Raw genomic sequence first — 21,421 nt, 5'->3', positions numbered from 1 at the left:
CGTTGGCTGGCCATCGCTTCATATTCGTCGCCAAACCCACTGGCTCCAGGTCATCTATAAGTCTTTGCTAGGTAAAGCCCCGCCTTTCCTTCCAGTTCTCTGCTGCCAATGACGAATGAATTGCAAAAATCACTGAAGCTGGAGTCTTATATCTCCCTCTCTAACTTTAAGCATCAGCTGTCAGAGCAGCTAACCGATCACTGTACCGTTTAATTTAATTTAATTTTGGAGCCGTTTAATTTTGGATTGGAGATGCTTAATGTGAGTCTGGAAGGAGTGTTTACAGTCTAACCAGACACCTATTTGTATTTGTAGTTGTCCACATATTCTAAGTCAGAAGTGTCCAGAGTAGTGATGCTAGATGGGCGGGCGGGTGCGGACAGCGATCGGTTGAAGAGCATGCATTTAGTTTTGCTTGCATTTAAGAGCAGTTGGAGGCCACGGAAGGAGTGTTGTATGGCATTGAAGCTCGTCTGGAGGTTTGTTAACACAGTGTCCAAAGAAGATCCAGAAGTATACAGAATGGTGTCGTCTGCGTAGAGGTGGATCAGAGAATCACAAGCAGCAAGAGCGACATCATTGATGTATGCAGAGAAAAGAGTCACACCCAACTAGCACACCCAACTACCGCATCCCCATAGTATTACTTACCCTCTTGCTCTTTTGCACCCCAGTATCTCTACTTGCACATCATCATCTGCACATCTATCACTCCAGTGTTAATGCTAAATTTCGAATTATTTTGCCTCTATGGCTTATTTATTGCCTTACCTCCCTACTCTTCTACATTTGCACACACTGTACATATATTTTTCTGTTGTGTTATTGACTGTATGTTTGTTTATGTGTAACTCTCTGTTTTTTTGTGCACTGCTTTGCTTTATCTTGGCCAGGTCGCAGTTGTAATTGAGAACTTGTTCTCAACTGGCCTACCTGGTTAAATAAAGGTGAAATAAAAAAATAGAAAATAAGTAAACATGGGGCAAACAGGCAATTGCTTCTAGTGGGAATGAAACTTGGAAAGTACACATAGTCACCTCTTCGATCAAGTAAAAATATACTGTAGTTCATTGCTAACAGTAACTAATTGCAGTAATAATAACCCAGTGAGAACCCAGAAAAACGAAACTTTCAATATTAATATATCCCTTGTCTGCTTGTTTAGCATTCTCAGTGTTTGACACTGTATTCATCACATTGTATGTTTTTGATTTCTTTTAAAATATCTATCAGCTGCTTCCAACAAATCTTTCTTGACAACTGTTAGGTCGGGGTGTGACTAGGGTGGGTTATCTAGGTTATTATATGTCTATGTTGGCCTGGTATGGTTCCAAATCAGAGGCAGCTGTTTATCGTTGTCTCTGATTGGGGATCATATTTAGGCAGCCTTTTCCCACTGGGTTTTTGTGGGATCTTGTTTTTGTTTAGTTGCCTGTGAGCACTGCATTTGCTGCACGGTTCGTTTGCTGTTTATTGTTTTTGTGAGCTTCATCTGAATAAACATGTGGAACTCTACGTACGCTGCGCCTTGGTCCGTTAATTCTACAAACGATCGTGACACATGCTGGCCTAAGAGCCTTGATTTCAATTCTCAGAGTGTAAATCGGCAATCATTGAAAGGAGAGCAATAACAATTCTGGCAGGGGACTCAAATTTAGCGCAACATTTCACCTAATTAGTTGTTTGAACATCCGTATGTCAGTGCTAATGGACTTTTTAATCGTTAAATCAAATACTGTTTTGTTGAGGAAAGCTCTTTACACCAGTGTTCAGTGTCTAGTTCCTTTTCACTTCATGCTGTATTGTAGAGCTATTACATAACTATGATGATATGACAGTGAAACCTCATCTATCAACATAAGGGCTGGATACTGTACTGGACCCCCATCGTCCCACATCACCATCAGCCACCGCTTGGGCTGACAACAAAGATCCTAATTCTCTCCCGAGTCCCCATTTCACAGTGGAAAAGAATGATTTGCTCGTGGCTGCGCTCCCGCTGCATGCCCAGGGGAAATGCATGCTCAACTTCAAAAAGGAGGCATGATCCCAGGACAAGAGCTGAAATAAGTCAGGGAATATAACATGCAGAGTGACGTGGTAGAGGGTCCCTCTCGCTGCGTGAGCTGACATGACTGATGCTCCAGATGAACTAATTCTGTACTTCGTGGAGTCGGGTCTGTATCGTCTTAGGTTGACGGAGATGCATCAGTTTATTAGGCCAGTGTTCCTAACTTCGGTCCTCAAGTACCCCCAACGCTGCACATTTCCGTTGTAGCCCTGGACAAACATGCTTCATTCAACTCATCAAGGGCTTGATGATTAGCTGAAAAGTGGAATCAGGTGTGCTTGTCTGGGGATACAATAATAATGTGTACTGTTTGGGGTACTGAAGGAGTTGGGAAACAGTGTAATTAGGTGAAATAGTCACATTTTACTTAATACTTTTTTTCTTGTATTTTTTGTATTTGATGTGTACTTTCTATCTTTCCAGTGAGAAGCAGTGGGACTGAAGTGACAAAGAGAGTGATAGAGAAAGAGGAAGAAAGAGTCCTTCATGTGGAGAGGTGGCTAAGGTGCTCAGCACTCCCTTCTGAATGATGTTTTTCAGGGCGTTCACTGCTGGGACTTTGGGGACTCATATTCATGTTCGCAAAAATAATAATCTCAGAGGAAAGGGGTTAAGCTCTAAATGGATCTTAGAGGTGGAGGTGTGAAATTTGTCCATTAACCATGAATACCCCTGTGTCACCCTTCGTCCCAAAGCTGTCCTCCTCACAGCCCAGAGAGGTGTCCTGAGAAAGGAAGTGATTTCAACTTTTCGAAGTCTATTAATACTAGATGACCTGTTCCCCATCATTAAACAAAGTCTGAAGTGCTGAGACGTACACCTTTCAGACACAAAGTTTTCACCAGAGACCAATTTTTTAAATTTATTAGCTGAGGACTCTTATGTAAAAAAAATAATATATTTTTTAACTCACAATCAGGGAACACATTTTTCTGATTGAATCGAATAAAACCAATAAACTAACACTAAACACAAAAGGCTCTCGCGCTTTGATGTTTTTCCACACAAACTATGAATAAGTCATTCTTCATGGGATCCACTGCCTTGACAATGGCCTCAATGGACTGTAAATTCCCAGAGATAATTACTGGGTAGCAGATTAAATAAACAACACATCACAGAGAATAAACATGTTAATTAAACACAGTCTCTTACGACTCAAGTCTTCTTGCTCAATGGTTTAGCCCTTTCCCAAAAGTTATCTCTTTACATGTACAGTTGAAGTCGGAAGTTTACATACACCTTAGCCAAATACATTTAAACTCAGTTTTCCACAAGTCCTGACATTTAATCCGAATAAATATTCCCTGTTTTAGGTCAGTTAGGATCACCACTTTATTTTAAGAATGTGAAATGTCAGAATAATAGCAGAGAGAATTATTTCTTTCAGCTTTTATTTCTTTCATCACATTCTCAGTGGGTCAGAAGTTTACATACACTCAACTAGTATTTGGTAGCATTGCCTTTAAATTGTTTAACTTGGGTCAAACGTTTCGGTAGCCTTCCACAAGCTTCCCACAATAAGTTGGGTGAATTTTGGCCATTCCTCCTGACAGAGGTGGTGTAACTGAGGCAGGTTTTGTAGGCCACCTTGCTCGCACACGCTTTTTCAGTTCTGCCCACAAATTTTTTATGGGATTGAGGTCAGGGCTTTGTGATGGCCACTCCAATACTTTGACTTTGTTGTCCTTAAGCCATTTTGCCACAACTTTGGAAGTATGCTTGGGGTCATTGTCCATTTGGAAGATCCATTTGCGACCAAGCTTTAACTTCCTGACTGATGTCTTGAGATGTTGCTTCAATATATCCACATAATTTTCACCCCTCATGATGCCATCTATTTTGTGAAGTGCACCAGTCCCTCCTGCAGAAAAGCACCCCCACAACATGATGCTGCCACCCCCGTGCTTCACGTTGGGATGGTGTTCTTTAGCTTGCAAGCATCCCCCTTTTTCCTCCAAACATAACGATGGTCATTATGGCCAAACAGTTCTATTTCTGTTTCATCAGACCAGAGGACATCGCCAAAAAGTTAAATTTTTGTCCCCATGTGCCGTTGCAGACCGTAGGCTGGCTTTTTTATGACGGTTTTGGAGCAGTGGCTTCTTTCCTGCTGAGCCGCCTTTCAGGTTATGTCGATATAGGACTCGTTTTACTGTGGATATAGATACTTTTGTACCTGTTTCCTCCAGCATCTTCACACGGTCCTTTGCTGTTGTTCTGGGATAGATTTGCACTTTTGGCAGCAAAGTACGTTCATCTCTAGAAGACAGAACGCGTCTCCTTCCTGAGCGGTATGACGGCTGCATGGTCCCTTGGTGTTTATACTTGCGTACTATTGTTTGTACAGATGAACGTGGTACCTTCAGGCCTTTGGAAATTGTTCCCAAGGATGAACCAGACTTGTGGAGGTCTACAATTTTTTTTCTGAGGTCTTGGCTGATTTCTTTTGATTTTCCCATGATGTTAAGCAAAGAGGCACTGAGTTTGAAGGTAGGCCTTGAAATACATCCACATGTACACCTCCAATTGACTCAAATTATGTCAATTAGCCTATCAGAAGCTTCTAAAGCCATGCCATCATTTTCTGGAATTTTACAAGCTGTTTAAAGGCACAGTCAATTTAGTGTATGTAAACTTCTGACCCACTGGATTTGTGATACAGTGAATTTTAAATGAAATGATCTGTCTGTAAACAATTGTTGTAAATATTACTTGTGTCATGCACAAAGTAGATGTCCTAACCGACTTGCCAAAACTATAGTTTGTTAACAAGACATTTGTGGGGTGGTTGAAAAACGAGTTTTAATGACTCCAACCTAAGTGGATGTTAACTTCTGACTTCAACTGTATACCGAAATTTGCTATTTTAGGTCTGAATTGTTGGATGGCTTTTGCCCATGTTGGACCATGCCCAACCTCAACACAAGCGGGGAAATGTCTAATCAGGGAGGAAACTTGAAAGCATTGTTACACACCGGCACACCAGCGCAGGGGTCGTGGGCTCACAATTACACATACGGAAGGCAAACTGATGTAAGGGCCTGCAAGGTGAAGATAAATGACAGAGAGCTTCCTCTTATTCTTTATTTTTAAACCACCCCCAACAGCTCACACTGAATCACATGAGCCATGTTTTGAATGCCTGTTATGTTCTGCAAGTCTGTCAAAAGGTCTTGAAGACATGTGGTGCTTTAAGGATACATTGAACTCATTTGAGATACTGTACTCGTCTGAGAAAAGACGCTACATCCATGTGAGATTTGAAATTGAAATAAACAAAGGGATTGAAACTCAGAATTTGTATCAATCGAGAAGTTGAAGCAAAAATGCATTGAGACTAATAGCTAGTTTAGTTTAGCTAGGAAGAGATAATGTGAAAGCTACAAGCAACAGATTGAGATATTCAACATGAGGCTACGAAACCGCATTATGGGTTTGATACAAACATAACCTGATGTAACCTAGTCTGTATTGCTGTGGCTTATCAGTTTCTGTATGCATGACAGGTATGAAGGCACCGATTAGTTCATCTTAAGTGTTAAACTTTTAAATCGACTTTGGTCAGTACTATGCTATACGTGGCATTGTTTGTGCTGCTTTTTATGTGGTGGAGAAAAGTGCTGTACATGCTCACATGCCTTGTCTGACATTCTATCAGCTTTACCACTTTCCCATAGAAATCATACTGTACTGTTGCCTATGTACTGCATATGAAATTCATGAGGGTCATGCGATCCCAGCCTGGTCTCATAGACCAGACGTAACATAGTAAAGGTAAATACAGGACATTCAAATTAGTATGATATGTTAGGTTTGGTGTTGATACTCAAGACAGATGGTTACTTAAGGCAAAAACGAAAGTGGGGTGGATGGGTAGGTGTATAACGCAAACGTCTAGCAACCCAAAGGTTGCGAGTTTGAATCTAACCATGGCCAACTTTAGCATTTTAGCTAATTAGCAACTTTTCAACTACTTTAGTCACTTGGCAACTACTTAGCATGTTAGCTAACAGTTCCCCTAACCCTAACCGTAACACTTTTAGCTAACTCCTAAATGTAACCCTAACCTTAACCCCTAACCCTAATCCCTAGCCTAGCTAACATTAGCCACCTGCAAATTCGTAACATATTCTGCGTTTGGCAAATTCATAACATATTTGTCACGTTCGTCATATGAATCGGACCAAGGCGCAGCGTGGTATGCGTACATTCTTTACTTTAATAAGAATGAACACTGAACAAACGAACCAAAATAACAAAACGACACGTGAAGCTATACAAATCGAGTGCTGACAGGCAACTACACATAGACAAGAACCCACGAACACCAAAAGGAAAATGTCTACCTAAATATGATCCCCAATCAGAGACAACGATAAACAGCTGCCTCTGATTGGGAACCATATCAGGCCACCATAGACATACAAATACCTAGACTTACAAAAACCCTAGACTTACAAAAACCCCTAGACAATACAAAAACTAACGTACCCACCCTAGTCACACCCTGACCTAACCAAAATATAAAGAAAACAGAGATATCTCAGGTCAGGGCGTGACAATATTGTACGTTTGCCAATTCGTAACATATAATACGAATTGTAATTCGTAAAATATCATATGAAATAGGTGATGGACATCCACAAATTAATACATACCATACCAAATGTTACATATCATACTAAATGGAGTGTCCCGTATTTACATACAGAATAATACGAAATGCTCTGAGACCAGGTTGCAGCGATCCACATGCCCACATGCCTCATGCAGCAGCTGCACCAGGAGCAGCTGCTTTTTATTGGAGGTTTTTACAAGCTTGCTGAATCCCCACAGAATGTGTCTGGCATATCATGAAATGATAAGTGTTAATCAGAGATCAGAGTCAGACCACGACAAGGTAGCTGAACGCAATGACGGAGAATCTCAAAGAATCATCTAAATACATTCCTAGAAGTGTGTGACCTAGATATAATCATATTATCAACTCCTGCAACTTTATTTTAGTGGGAAAATCAAACCTTTGCTGAGGCAAGTCAAAACGGCAAGACAATTGCTTTACAAAAGGTTAGAGGAAACCTGCCCTTATGGACTAGAAAAACACAATATTTCTCATGGTGCAACAGTCTTAATTAAATTGACTTATTCTCTCCTGTGAGTCGATAGCCGTTTCCCCTGTCTCATCTAGCCATGGCTGATTTATGATATTTCAAGGCAGAGTAGTTTCTGGAGAGTAGTTTAAATGAAGCTTTCTTAAGTTATTATTGTTCCATTCTCACAGCCCTGAGAGCACTCAGGAGGGAGGGGGTCCTCTTGTTCTCTCTCTCCTATTGTGGGTTATGCATATTCAGCAATAAGCTCTCTCCTTGAGAGGAGTGCTCGCCTTTACTGTCATAGCAGATAAACACAAAAGCAAACATAATTGTGCCTCTAGTTCCATAAAAATCCCATTAAAACATCCTGTCATTGATTCTATAATGCCGATGTCGTGGTATTGTTCAATCTTCCTGAAAGCCAAGCATTAGTGGGACACAATGGCTCCCTTTGAAGCAACATTTTAAATATTGGATGACAAGCAAATTGCTAATTCTTACAGTTTTATAAATAATTGATGACACATTTTAGACCCTATAATTACACAGGCCCTAAGCTGGAACGACACACTTCAGTAAGCCCTTTAGTTTTACTCACTTAAACTCCTATCCAAAACAACACCACTCATTCCTTTGCTCAGACAAAACCCGAGTTATGTGCTCTTCTTGAGTAATGTGGTTTATGATTGCTCTTTGGAATCATATCTTTTCCCAGATAGAACCCCTTATTAATTTGGATAGACACAAAACCACTCAATGAATTAAAACTAAATGAAAGCTGTAGACACAAATTATATCTCTGCATTCTCTTTCAGTTATCTAAGTTGTAGATTGTATCATAAATTATTCATCAGAGTTGACTGCACCAAAGGCTAATTTCCAGTAGGAGAGTTCTCTAATGACATCAGAGGCACATCCATGGCTTTCAGCGTCTCTAAAGAGCTGCTAACATCAGGGTCATAAGTCACCTGTGTGATGTTGCTTTAGCTCTTTCTCTCCCTCTCTCCCTCTCTCTGAGTGTTTTGCAAATGCGGTCACTGCTTATATTTGGACAGGTTTGTGTTTTGACTAAACTCACTGGCTCACATTCTGAGGGAAAACAACAACTTCTGATATCTTTCCAGTAGACTCACCGCCACATTCTAAAACCAAGTGGGAGCCATTCAGTTTCATAACTGAGTTATGAGGCCAAACATATGCAATCATTTGATAATCAATACACCCTCTGCTGATATGGTGAGAGAAAAAGGCTATATTTTTTTATTCCTTCCCACAGCAACTTTAAATAGTTACTGAATTATAGATAAAGCTGATTCACACACTATCCTTTCTAACATCAACAACACTTTTTTGATAGTCTAAATTGGTACAGCGAGGCAGCATTGTAAGGGGCTTTTTAGGGGAATGTAAGAATGTGATGCCGGTGTCATTTAGTACCTTTACAGAAAGGGCACAGTATGACACCAGCAGATACAGGATTGCCACACAAATGGTTAAAATGCTTAGAAACGATGCTTTCTATTAGACCATTTATTACAGTATTCATCTACCACCTCAGCCAGTTGTTGAGGTCATCTGGCTGTGCATCGATAACCAGCAAAAATAAAGGGGAAATCTACAGCCAAGAATAATCCAAATGAAAATATCTAGTCACAGTGGCTGGCTTTCATTGGATATGGATTTGGAACCGTCAGTCTAAACAGTCAGCTGTACGATAGGACTGTCTAAAAATGGCTTCTTAGTAACTGAAAATAGTCCATCCTTTAGCAGCAAACTAATTTACGGACATTCCATTCCATGTTGCCAGTGCTGTCCGCTGTATCCGTCTACCTCTTACTGGATGGCAAAAATGGCTTGAACTGATCAGCATACAAACAATAATTTACAATATGTGTCTAGTTATGTGATGGCAATTGCAATCTGAGAGTAACTCCACATTTTCCACTTGACACAGAATTATACAGCTGATTATATTCAGTGAAGCTGTGCCTTTCTCAAGGGCAAAACAGCAGTGTCTACACCTGGGAATTAAACCTGCACACCCTCTGGCCACATGCCCATCCTCCATTGCTACTCCATTTTACCACTGGATCCCCTGAGCATTTCACTATATGCCTGAATGGTATTTTCAATGAGTGTCATATTCAAATGAAGACCTTTTTGTATTTTCCTCCCTTATTACAAATGTTGACATACATGCTTTGTTAAGGAGGTTAAAGAATATTCTACATAGTCTACAGTCACAATATGATATCAGGTTAGATCAAATAAGCAAACTGCAATGTAAAGTTGCTATTATGTGTCTATCCTAAGTAGGTCACAAATAAATCAAACATCTAGTTTAGAGCGAGGAGCTATTTTTAGAGAACTTCCTTGGATGAAGCCACAGCAATATGAAAAGGTCACATATTCCTGACTTTGCAGAGATGCATTGAACGCCAACCATGGCATGAAACACAACTACGAAAACAGCTGTGCTTTTACTCACAATTTTTTGTATTAGTTAGTTTTTTGGTGTATAAGCACAATCTTACTAGGTAGCTTTGGTTAAGAGGCAAAGGGAAACGGAGATACATTTATTTATTTTTCTATATTACGCTTGGCTATATACAGAAATATTTCAGCACTTTTCTGCCATTCAAGCAGGAGTGGATTGGCCATCTGGCATTTCGGCTAGTACATTTTTAGCCCAGTGGGCCTGTCTAACATGGGTTTTTAGCACAAAATTATAATTATCTGCCTAATAATGGGGGCCTTAAGGGAAAAAATGGGCTGGTATGGGGGCCTCGAGGAAAGAAATGGGCAGGTGTAGGGACCTCAAGGGGAAAAAACGGGCCAGTTTGTTATAAATGCCAGGGACATTTTAGGTCCCAGTCCACCCCTACATTGGCACGTTCATAAAGAGATCCCAAGGGGCCAAGGAAGGCCAAAGGCCAAAGGAAGATAGTTTTACCTGTAATTTGATTTAAAGCAGGAAATGATCAGTATATTTCTATTAATGTTTATCTCCATAATAGCCTACATTTAATGCATTTTTTTTTTACTATCTCCATCATAAATGATGGTGTGCAAAAGACATCCATTAGTATTGCTTTTTATTCCGAGTGTTCAGGCTTGTGTTGAAATTAGATATAAGAAGAAATAGTTTACATTTGAACCATATCGAGATGTTAATCAATAACGAGTTCCTAAAAGGCAACACACTTGGAAACATCTGTTTTGCTCTTTAATTACTTGTTACTTTTATTTCTTATTCTTATCCGTATTTTATTTATTTATTTTAAACTGCATTGTTGGTTAGGGGCTTGTAAGTAAGCATTTCACTGTAAGGTCTAAACCTGTTGTATTCGGCGCTTGTGACTAATAAAATTAGATTTTTGATTTGTAAGAGCAAGCCTGACCAATAATGGCTTTGCAATGGGCTGCCATAACTTTGATAATATACATCATTTGACTCAAATGCATCACATATATTACTGGCAGAGAAACGTTTTAGGATAGAAGATAATAGCCTAGAATAGAAATTAATAAAATAAGAGTAGATGCAGCAAGATCCACTCGTGATAATGCTTTCTGTTTTCCCACAACGTTTCCACCCATTCCGATAGAGGGCAACATTGTCAATAGTAATACGAGCCATATTAGACCTACTAGAGTCACAGACTACCATCTTGAATTAATGTGAGACTCATCAAAAATATATGTTTTTGACTATATCAAACACCTTATAAGTAGTCCATGTAGTGAGCAACATCCTATAATAAATGTATCATGCGCTGCTATATTAAACCTTATAAAGGCTAAATGTATTACCTCTGTTGATTGTGGAGACATTCCTGGTGCAGGCCAACATATTCACCATGTCTAATCAACGCATATTTATACAAATAGTCCGCACATATGTTGAAAATGATAAGTATCTCTTAATTGCCATGTATTCACTGTAAATGGCCCAGACTGTACTATGCCGAGTCCCTTCGGTCAAGGGAATGATGAACAACTGAATAATGAGAGGACTCCGCCAAGCTGCCTTGATTGGTTGGGAGGTCAGGGCTATCCAAGCGTTGCATTACGTACGCAGCAGTGTGTGCGAAGGAGTATCGTATGCCAGTTTGGAGTGTGCACTGTACGCTGGAACTATCACTGGAAAAACTCATTGCGAGTTCAAGTTAAATAGGCACAAGATTTCACTTTATTTCCCAGCTGTTTTCTTTAAAAAAATAGATTCTAAACTGGATTATTCACCCGTAGCCTATCAATGTCGTGATTCATACACTTTGGATGAAGCAGTTCAGAACGGACTTCGAACATGAGTTGGTGTCTCCAATATACAGGCAGACTGTAACATCTCAAGTGGATTGGAATTTCAATGCACAGGAGATTAACTTCCACCTGAAATAAGGATTTTGCGCATTTTATCTCGAGTGTTTTGGAGTCTGCTACTACACATATGGAGTAGGCTATTTTGGAGATACGCAAAATGTTTTCTGTTAGAGCGTTATTATAGACGATACAATGAAATTGACTTATCTATAGACAACGGGTTCACCATACAAAGAAGAGTATAAGAAAACAGACGTGCCAGAGATCTTTCCTGAAGCAAGGACAAAGGGGTCACATTTACAGTATCGGATTGTTAAATGTGCATCAACAACTGTAAAACGCACTCCAGCGCACGGGTTCGCGGGCGAAGACTCCACTTGTTAACCGACTCAACATTATTTTCTGACCAGTGACATTTTGAAACTTGTTATATCAAGGAGTTTAAACGTACGCATACCTTACATATCTATTCGACACTGGTAAGGTGATGCGATAAAGAATCCAGAACATTGTTTTACCTGCAATATACTCTTGTTCTGCGTGCATAGCCTGCACGGAACAGGAAACAGGATTTCATGATATCTATTCAGTGATGGTTATCATTTGTCATTTTAAACGTGATTTTACGCATGATCTACATGCGACACTAGCGAATGGGATCTAGAATTGTGCAAGATTTACACTGTATCCATTTTTGTTTTATGATTTCATCGTGCGGTTGATTAATTTGCATCACTGAATACGCGTGGAAATGGCAGGCTCCGGTTCCAATTGGAAGTACTACCTTTGGTTTTTGACAGTCTTGTGCAGGTCGCTGTTGCCCGTGGCCAAAACGTTGGAATCGGTGGTTTGGAACTCACAAAACCCCAAGTAAGTGTTAAATGTGCTAATCTAGGATATATTAGACATATAGCCTATATCTGTATTACCATGCATTGAATAGAACACAACACAACGCTCATGCTATTCTATTAGCATGCGTAAAGATGCTAATGGTCAATACATATGCATAGGCGCCTGGACATGTTTCCAACTACTATTTGCGCTGAATGACATTCAGATCTCTGTAATGTGCTGGCTCTGATGCCTCACACAGTGTTGAATGGAAAAGCATAGGCCTACTGTAAAACAATATGAAGTGGAGTCATGGGGAAAGCCAGACATGGTTTGATAGCCTATACATCATAAAGGGCATATTTTAAACCATCAATAATAAGCCTAGTTCAGTTCTGCCTAGTGAGTCATTCATGGATTTCTATATGTTATGGTAAATGTATTTCATTCAAGCTATGTTCGTTATTTGGATAGGATTCATTAACTCGTGTTTGTCATTATTCAACTTCCAACCAACATTTATGAGGTGCCAAATTCACCTAGAATCATCCAGGCCCCATCATTTACTGTTAGGGAAGCCTACATCTCTACTGTAGCAGAGTGGTCTCTATAATCAAGTGAGAGGCAGCAACTGCTCCTGGTGTGTGTGTGTGTGTGTGTGTGTGTGTGTGTGTGTGTGTGTGTGTGTGTGTGTGTGTGTGTGTGTGTGTGTGTGTTTTCAGGTGCTCTCTGGATGGATTGACACATTTATAAATGTGTTTTCCAAGTTTAATCCATATCTTTCTGGCTTTGAGGATAGATACATTGCCTAATATAACATCCCCACTCAACATACTTCAGTCCTCAGAGCGTAACAGGGATTTTTAGAATATATAGGCCTTTAGTGGTATTTTGTTATTTGATCTAGATGAAGACATATCAAACATCTATATGTTTCATATGTATTTCAATCCAAGTTATTCCTGGAATCATTTCTGATCCTGCAATACCGAGTCTCCAATAGATTCTATGGGTAGTTTCTGGCTGTTGAGGCCTGTCTGTCTTTAATAATGCTATAGTGTATAAAATAACAATAACAATATATATATATATATATATATGTGTGTGTATATATATAACCCTTGGGCAAAATCTCTTCAATCAGTAAAGATTAAAGTAATATAAGGGAACAAATTGAAGTGGTACCACAAGGTAGCAGAGAGTGATGTCTCTTGCATATATTTTTTATAAAATATATTAATTATATTATCCAAGCATCCAATTAAGCTGATAAGGTGAATCACACCTTTTTATAATTAACTTAAAAATCTGAAATATTGAGAACACATCTCCATTATTCTTGAAAGCAATAACCGAGGGCCTCGGTATTCAGGATTTAAACACCAGAATTGGATGGAGTCAAGTGAAGTGGCCTAGTCCTGAGCTTGTTCACTCAACAGTACACAGTTTAAAATAAGTCACGACACGGAACAACGTAAAAGTGCTGACAGAGACAAGTCTTTAATTGCAGTTGAGCAGTTGTTAAAAAACGGGCTGTTTTGTTTTACAACAGTTGGTGGCTGTTTTCTCAAGTAAGTTAATGTTTGTTTACTTATCCACCGAGTGGTATTGCTTTGCTTTGCCTACAATGCTGGTAGCTAGGTCGTCCAGAGTGCAGCCAGCCACTTAAAAGCTGATTACAGATCTATTGGGCCATGAGGACATGAAGACTTGATGATGTTCATACAGGCATCAAAATAAGTGAATTGATATGTTATAAATTGAATTCACACAAAAAATATTGATGATTGCACCTCCAGAGAAGCTAACTTCAAAACATAATAGATATATTTTCTTTCCAATATATAAACTAAAACTGTTCATTTTATTCAGAGCTGAGGCACGTTTATTTTGTTTATTTTGTTGAATTGGTGCAGACTAAGTTTGCTCCAACTGCACCTGTGGTTTTAGAATTGGAATTCAGCAGCCATTTTGTATCAAGACATTGTATGTGAAACACATTTGTCAGTAGTTCGGATGAGTTTCATTGTGTGTTCAGTGTGGATGTAAACTCAAACTTCAGTTCCCAAATGATCAGAGACCACACAAAATGTCAACATAAGTAATGTATTTCGAAGAAGACATTGTCTCATGTGTTTAATATTGCCTTATAATAAAACAGGCCAAAGCAAGTCTTTTCAGGGACGCTAAATAAACATTGTTTGAGTTCTTGTTGGCTGTAATGATTTTATGACTCGAGGTGATGGCCCAGAAATAGGCTTAATAGATGTCTAACTCGGACATATGGAATAACACTACCCCCATGCAAGCGCTGGCAAATCACTCTGTAAAGCAGCTTACAGGGCTTTCCACAGTAATTCCAGGCAGATCGACTCACCAATTTTTTAAAGACACATTTACGCAAAGGCCCCTGGTATACAATTTTTTGTCTGTTAGTTGTGCATGTTCGACAGCACTTCTTATTACATGTTAAATATCATTTACGATTCTGTGATTTCCAATTTTTTCTCAATACGATACTTGACGTCTCTGTCAATGTTGACTCAAATTGTCTGCATACAGTTTCAAATAGGACACATAGCCAATATTGATGGGTCAACGCTAAACTTAGCTGAGACGTACTGTGTTGGGACTTTTATTTTGGCACTCAGTATTTCTGTTGTTCAAAGTAACAGACTCTATGAGTGAGGAAAGCTTTAGGGTTGCTACTATTCCCTTCTCCACTCTTTATTATTTGCCCTTATTAAAATGATGTAGCCGGCCCACCACATCGAGTCATATGCACTTCAGACACACTGTCTGCTGATTCCTCCCCAGTACCAGACCACTGGCGTGGGTAGCCCACACTCATTTTACAGCTATACACTTAAGAAAAGCACTCCATTCATGTAATCACATGAAGTCACACTCTAACACGTAGATAGGCCTACTGTGATACAGAGATCAAACTCATACAGCATTGAAAAGCAGATCTAGTGATTGGGTACATGAGGAACAGCTTGTGGTAGACCAGGGAACTTCACAGAATGCGCAAGAGTGTAAACTCTAGACACAATACAAAGATTAATGCATATAAATGCAGTTGTTCTTTGATCACAAGCCAACATTTTAAAATATTGTTAACATTTTGGAAAAGTTGTTTCTTGCAGACTTCTAATTTATACGTTCAAATCCACAATAGATAAAGGTATTCCAAATACTATTTCAGGCATATATTTACAAATATTTACTATTACAACCGGTAGATTTGTATTTTTCTTCTGTGATATTACTGTAGGAGTATTGTTTTTGTTTTTTTACAAGAGGGATGGATGAGTGTAACCGATGTGAAATGGCTAGCTAGTTAGCGGTGGTGCGCGCTAATAGTGTTTCAATCGGTGACGTCACTCGCTCTGAGACCTAGAAGTAGTTGTTCCCCTTGCTCTGCAAGGGCCGTGGCTTTTGTGGAGCGATGGGTAACGATGCTTCGTGGGAGGCAGTTGTTGATGTGTGCAGAGGTTCCCTGGTTTGAGCCCAGGTAGGGGCGAGGAGACGGAAGCTAAACTGTTACATTGATGCTGTTGACCGGGATCACTGGTTGCTGCGGAAAAGGAGGAGGTCAAAAGGGGTGTGAGTGTAACCGATGTGAAATGGCTAGCTAGTTAGCGGTGGTCCGCGCTAAGAGTGTTTCAATCGGTGATGTCACTCGCTCTGAGACCTAGAAGTAGTTGTTCCCCTTGCTCTGCAAGGACCGTGGATTTTGTGGCGCGATGGGTAACGATGCTTCGTGGGTGTCAGTTGTTGATGTGTGCAGAGGGTCCCTGGTTCGAGCCCAGGTTGGGGCGAGGAGACTGACGGAAGCTATACTGTTACATAAGCATAGATAATATTTTCCAATACATTTTTTTCTACCTAAGAAAAAGAAGGGGATATAGTTGGTAATTGGATTTATTGATATTGAACAAACCTGTTTCTTTCAAATTTCTCAGGAGGGAATAAAAAGAGTAGGTAATTGAAAATCTGTCTTTCATTAACAAAGGAGATTTCTCTAAGTTCCTCTGAGAAGTGAGCTCACTAGCAACTTGAGATACGTTTACCTGCATTTACTATATTGTAGATCTACCATGAAAAAGATAGAGAATATTTTGTTCAAAGTACAATCAAATATATTATGACAAACCTTTCTTTATTTTGTTATAAGAGCATCTTCTTCTAGCTGTAGAAAAAATACTTCATGTCATATTTGTCATCTTAAAATGTAGTGTGTTGTAGCAATTTCCATGTTGGGCTCACTGATATCCCACACAAACATTGAGAAAGAATATAGTAGTTTGTCACCTAGATTGACAGTGGTTATCATACATGTTTTTCACATTTTGTTGCATTACAAAGTGGGATTGAAATAGATTTAATTGTGCTTTTTTTGTCATTGATCTACACAACATGCCAAAGTGAAAAAGAATTCTACACATTTTTACAAATGAATGCAAATTCAATAACTAAAATGTAGTCATTGCATAAGTATTTACCCCCTTTGTTTAGGCAAACCTAAATTAATTCAGGAGTAACAAATCACATAATAAGTTATTTGGACTCACTCTGTGTGAAATAATAGCAGTTGACATTATTTTTTTAATGACTACCCTTTATTCTGTCCCCCAAACTGTAATCTGTAATATCCCTCAGTCGAGTTTTGAATTTCAAGCACAGATTCAACTACAAAGACCAAACTTTTTGAAAGCCTCATAAAGAAGGGCAGTGATTAGTAGATGGGTAACAATAACAAATCAGACATTGAGTATCTCTTTAAGCATGGTCAAGTTAATAATTAGGCTGTGGATTATGTATTAAACCAACCAGACACATCAAAGATACAGTCGTCCTTCTGAACTGAGCTGCAGGACAGGTAGGAAACTGCTCAGGGATGTCACCATGAGGCTATTATTTTAGAAATGATTTCAATGGCTGTGATGTGAGAAAACTGAGGATGGACCAACAACATTGTAGTGACTCCACAATAATGACCTAAATGACAGAGTAAAAAGAAGAATACAAATAAACAGAATCCAGAACATGCACATGTATGCAACAAGGCACTAAAGCAATACTGCAAAAAAACACTGCAAAGGAATATACTTTTTGGCCTAAATGCAAAGCCTCATGTTTGGGGCGAATCCAACACCTCACGTCACTGAGTAACTGCCTCTTTATTTTCAAGCATGGTGGTGGCTGCATCATAGCATGGGTATGCTAGACACTAGCAATGACTGGGGAGGTTTTCAGGATAAAAAGAAACGGGATGGAGCTAAGCACAGACAAAATCCTAGAGGAAAACCTGTTTCAGTCTGCTTTACAGCAGACACTGGGAGAGGAGTTCACTTTTCAGCAGGCCAAATCTACAACACAAGGTCAAATCTACACTGGAGTTGTTTACCTGGAAGACAGTGAATGTTCCTGAGTGTCCAAGTTTCAGTTTTGACTTTAATCTGCTTGAAAATCTATGGCAAGACTTGAAAATGGCCGTGATCCCTAACACATTGACCGAACTTGAAGAATTTTGAAAACAATTATGGGAAAATATTTTTAATAGATTTATCTAATAAGACTCACAGGGGTGAATTCTCATCTAATCAAGATATGTTAGTGTTTTATTTTTCATTAATCTTAATCTTCCACTGACATTACATAGTATTGTGTGTAGATCTTTTTTGTTATTGTTGATTGAGTGATTGATATGATTTATTTAAGTGTCATACACCTACTGGTGCCCAGCCCACATGGGCTTACAAGTCACTACTAAACACAGTACCATTTTTCTTGTACTCAAAACAAAATAACATTTTACAAATTATATGCATACAATAATCATGGCCAGTACAGCTACCATCTAGCCACACTACACAAACAGTGCATTTCTCCTTCTCCTCCAGGCATTGTGAACAATCTGAGCAATCTCAAACACGCCCTGTCTGAAACAAAATTCAAGCCTCTGCTCGTCCCGTAAGCAGAATACTTCAGGGTTATCACCACAATGTTACAAAAAAGAACATGTCTCAGATCGTCATACAGAGGGCTATAAAACACTACATTGATTTTCGATTTCTTCAAGATCACACAGTAGGCATGTTCTAAAAAATATCTTCAGGCACTCTGTTAGATCTACACGTCTTTATAACCAGAGGGAGGGTGCCGGATCTGAGTTGTGCGCTAACTGACCTTTGGCTTTCTGTTTGGTTCAGGTGGACATATGGTTCAGTGATGTAGTTCTCTTTGATGAGAGTGTACATTCTAAGTTTAGGTTTAAACCAAATATCAGCTGCCCAATTTTCCTTTTGGATCAGAAAAGGCTTGTCCTTGATTTGGTTAACACCACATGGAAATTTGTTCCTGAAATTACCATATTTTTGGTGAAACTGTATTTCAGTTTCACAACAAATAGATAATTATCTAGCCCATGGATAGTTATGAGTAAGGTCCCAGTCCAATTTGTTTTTTTGATTCTGTGTTCTGGCATATTTATCAGTCTATTCCATAGACGTACCATATCAATTTGTCTATACATTGTAGATGTGGTCAGTATAGATGTGATCATTGATTTTGTAACTTTGTAACACAATAAAATGTGAAGAAATCCAAGCAGGGTGAATACGTATGATAGGCACTGTACTACATGTAGGATGCTGTTCTGCTTTTGAGACCCATCACTGCTAGACCTCATAAATTCACCCTGCCATCTCTCTCCCTTGTGAGAACAATAGCAATGTAATCCTGTACTGTATTTCCCAAGATTATGGGTTATGTGTCAGATAGAGCCAAGCAGGTGGTGGCCACTTAGTCCTACTGTATGTCTTCAAGAGACTAGATTTGCTGTTTTTAACCATTGATGCATGTGAAATACAGGCAATGGCAAGCTTTTAGACAACTTGCATTTACACACTAACAATAATAGTTTCATAATATTGTTAAGGTCTCCTCACGGAGGTTATGATAGGACAACAGGAGACTGGCTGTTAAGAAGAAAAAAAGTTTGAATGCAGTATCATTCCATTTGATGGTGCACTTCATACCATAATTATACTGTAGTCAATGATTCAGAAATTATCTTTGACTTTTAAAGCCAGGGAGTATTATTTTCGTCTATGCTCAGTGCGCTATCTTGAAATCAGACCCTCTAACTAAGTAATTTAACTAATCCCATATTAAATCCTCAGTCAGAAACAAGTGAAAAAGAGAAAGGAGACACCAAAGGTTAATGTTTTAACTATCCAGTTAGTGTATTATTAACGTTATCAATTAGGGAGTGAAACCTCTGAAATCTCACACTGTGAAGACCAATACGAGAGACTATCTGTCTTCAGTGACTGGTCTATGGTTATGTCAACAGTTCGACATGATGTTGTAAAATGGGAGAAAACATTGCATTTGATTTGTGTTTTAATTATTCTCACAAAGTCACATGTAGACATTTACGGATATAGTTTGGTCCGGAGATTCAGCAGCGTATGATAAATGGAGAAGATATCGAGTGTCCTGTGTGTTTAATACATTAGAGCCAAGTGGAGTAGCTCAAGCTTTGCCTGACTGTGCCATCATGATCAATGCGCCTGTGATTAAAAGTGACAGTCTAGAGATTAACTCTGTCACTGTTTAAATAGGCTGTGCCAACCCTCTAGCCTTTAATAAACCCACCCATGCCCCTGCTCCCTAGGTTTCAGCCGTAGTTTACACAAGAAAGAGATTCCTTTGAGAAGTGTCACAGGAGTGGTTTTGTTCTCTTCCTGCCCTCATCCCTTCATGCTGGTTCTGATAACGTTTCACAGAAACCCAGACCCCATCACAAAGAGGAGAGACTTAGAGCCACCTCAGGACGGCTTAGCACAAAAATGAAAGGAAAGTAAAAGCAGTCATTGTGTCATTAGGCACTCTAATATTCCACTTTCAGAAAGTAGTGGAGCTACTATTCCAGACAGTTGCCTGAGTCTACCTTTTTCAGCCATTAATGGCTTGATTCTGATCAACTGAGCACCTGAGGAAGGCCATTGTACGTACATACCATTGTGAGATCTCCAAGGCATGGTTTTAGACATTTTATTATCTTGGTTAACTCAGAACTAAAGTCTTGCGTAATTGGTTAGATACTCAATTAAGTTCTGGGTACATACATTTGAAGTCGGAAGTTTACATACACCTTAGCCAAATACATTTAAACTCAGTTTTTCAAAATTCCTGACATTTAATCCAAGTACAAATTCCCTGTCTTAGGTCAGTTAGGATAACCACTTTATTTTAAGAATGTGAAATGTCAGAATAATAGTACAGAGAATGGTTTATTTCAGCTTTTATTTCTTTCATCACATTCCCAGTGGGTCAGAAGTTTACATACACTCAATTAGTATTTGGTAGCATTGCCTTTAAATTGCTTAACTTGGGTCAAATGTTTCGTGTAGCCTTCCACAAGCTTCCCACAATAAGTTGGGTGAATTTAGGCCCATTCCTCCTGACAGAGCTAGTGTAACTGAGTCAGGTTTGTAGGCCTCCTTGTTGACAAACGCTTTTTCAGTTCTGCCCACAAATTCTCTATAGGATTGAGGTCAGGGCTTTGTGATTGCCACTCCAATACCTTGACCTTGTTGTCCTTAAGCCATTTTGCCACAACTTTGGAAGTATGCTTGGGGTCATTGTCCATTTGGAAGACCCATTTGCGACCAAGCTTTAACTTCCTGACTGATGTCTTGAGGTGTTGCTTCAATATATCCATATAATTGTCCTACCTCATGATGCCATCTATTTTGTGAAGTGCACCAGTCCCTCCTGCAGCAAAGAACCCCACAACATTGACAACATGACCCCCGTGCTTCACGTTAGGATGGTGTTCTTCGGCTTGCAAGCTTCCCCCTTTTTCCTCCCCCATTATGGCCAAACAGTTCTATTTTGTTCCATCAGACCAAAGGACATTTCTCCAAAAAGTACGATCTTTGTCCCCATGTGCAGTTGCAAACCGTAGGCTGGCTTTTTTATGCCGGTTGTTTTCCCAACAGGTGGGCATTCTATTTAATACCGATCGGTACTATTGTTTGAATGTAATGGTGACATATTGGCAGTTAAAGGTGCACTATGC

At 39.3% G+C, this 21,421-nt stretch overlaps 1 protein-coding gene across 1 annotated transcript in view; it reads left to right on the top strand.

Moving 5' to 3' along the window:
• The first annotated feature begins 11,249 nt into the window (after positions 1–11,249).
• Positions 11,250–21,421, top strand: part of LOC139534878 (ephrin-B1-like) — a 72,291-nt gene continuing 62,119 nt past the window's right edge. Inside the window, exon 1 of the mRNA XM_071334399.1 lies at positions 11,250–12,360. Within this exon, the coding sequence (XP_071190500.1) occupies positions 12,242–12,360 (119 nt within the window). The 5' untranslated portion in view covers positions 11,250–12,241. The remainder of the gene's footprint in view (positions 12,361–21,421) is intronic.

The sequence above is a fragment of the Salvelinus alpinus genome, chromosome 1, assembly GCF_045679555.1.
Source record: "Salvelinus alpinus chromosome 1, SLU_Salpinus.1, whole genome shotgun sequence".
Lineage (NCBI taxonomy): Eukaryota > Metazoa > Chordata > Actinopteri > Salmoniformes > Salmonidae > Salvelinus > Salvelinus alpinus.
The sequence above is the reverse complement of the archived record's forward strand: the minus strand, read 5'-3'. Positions and strand labels throughout refer to the sequence as shown.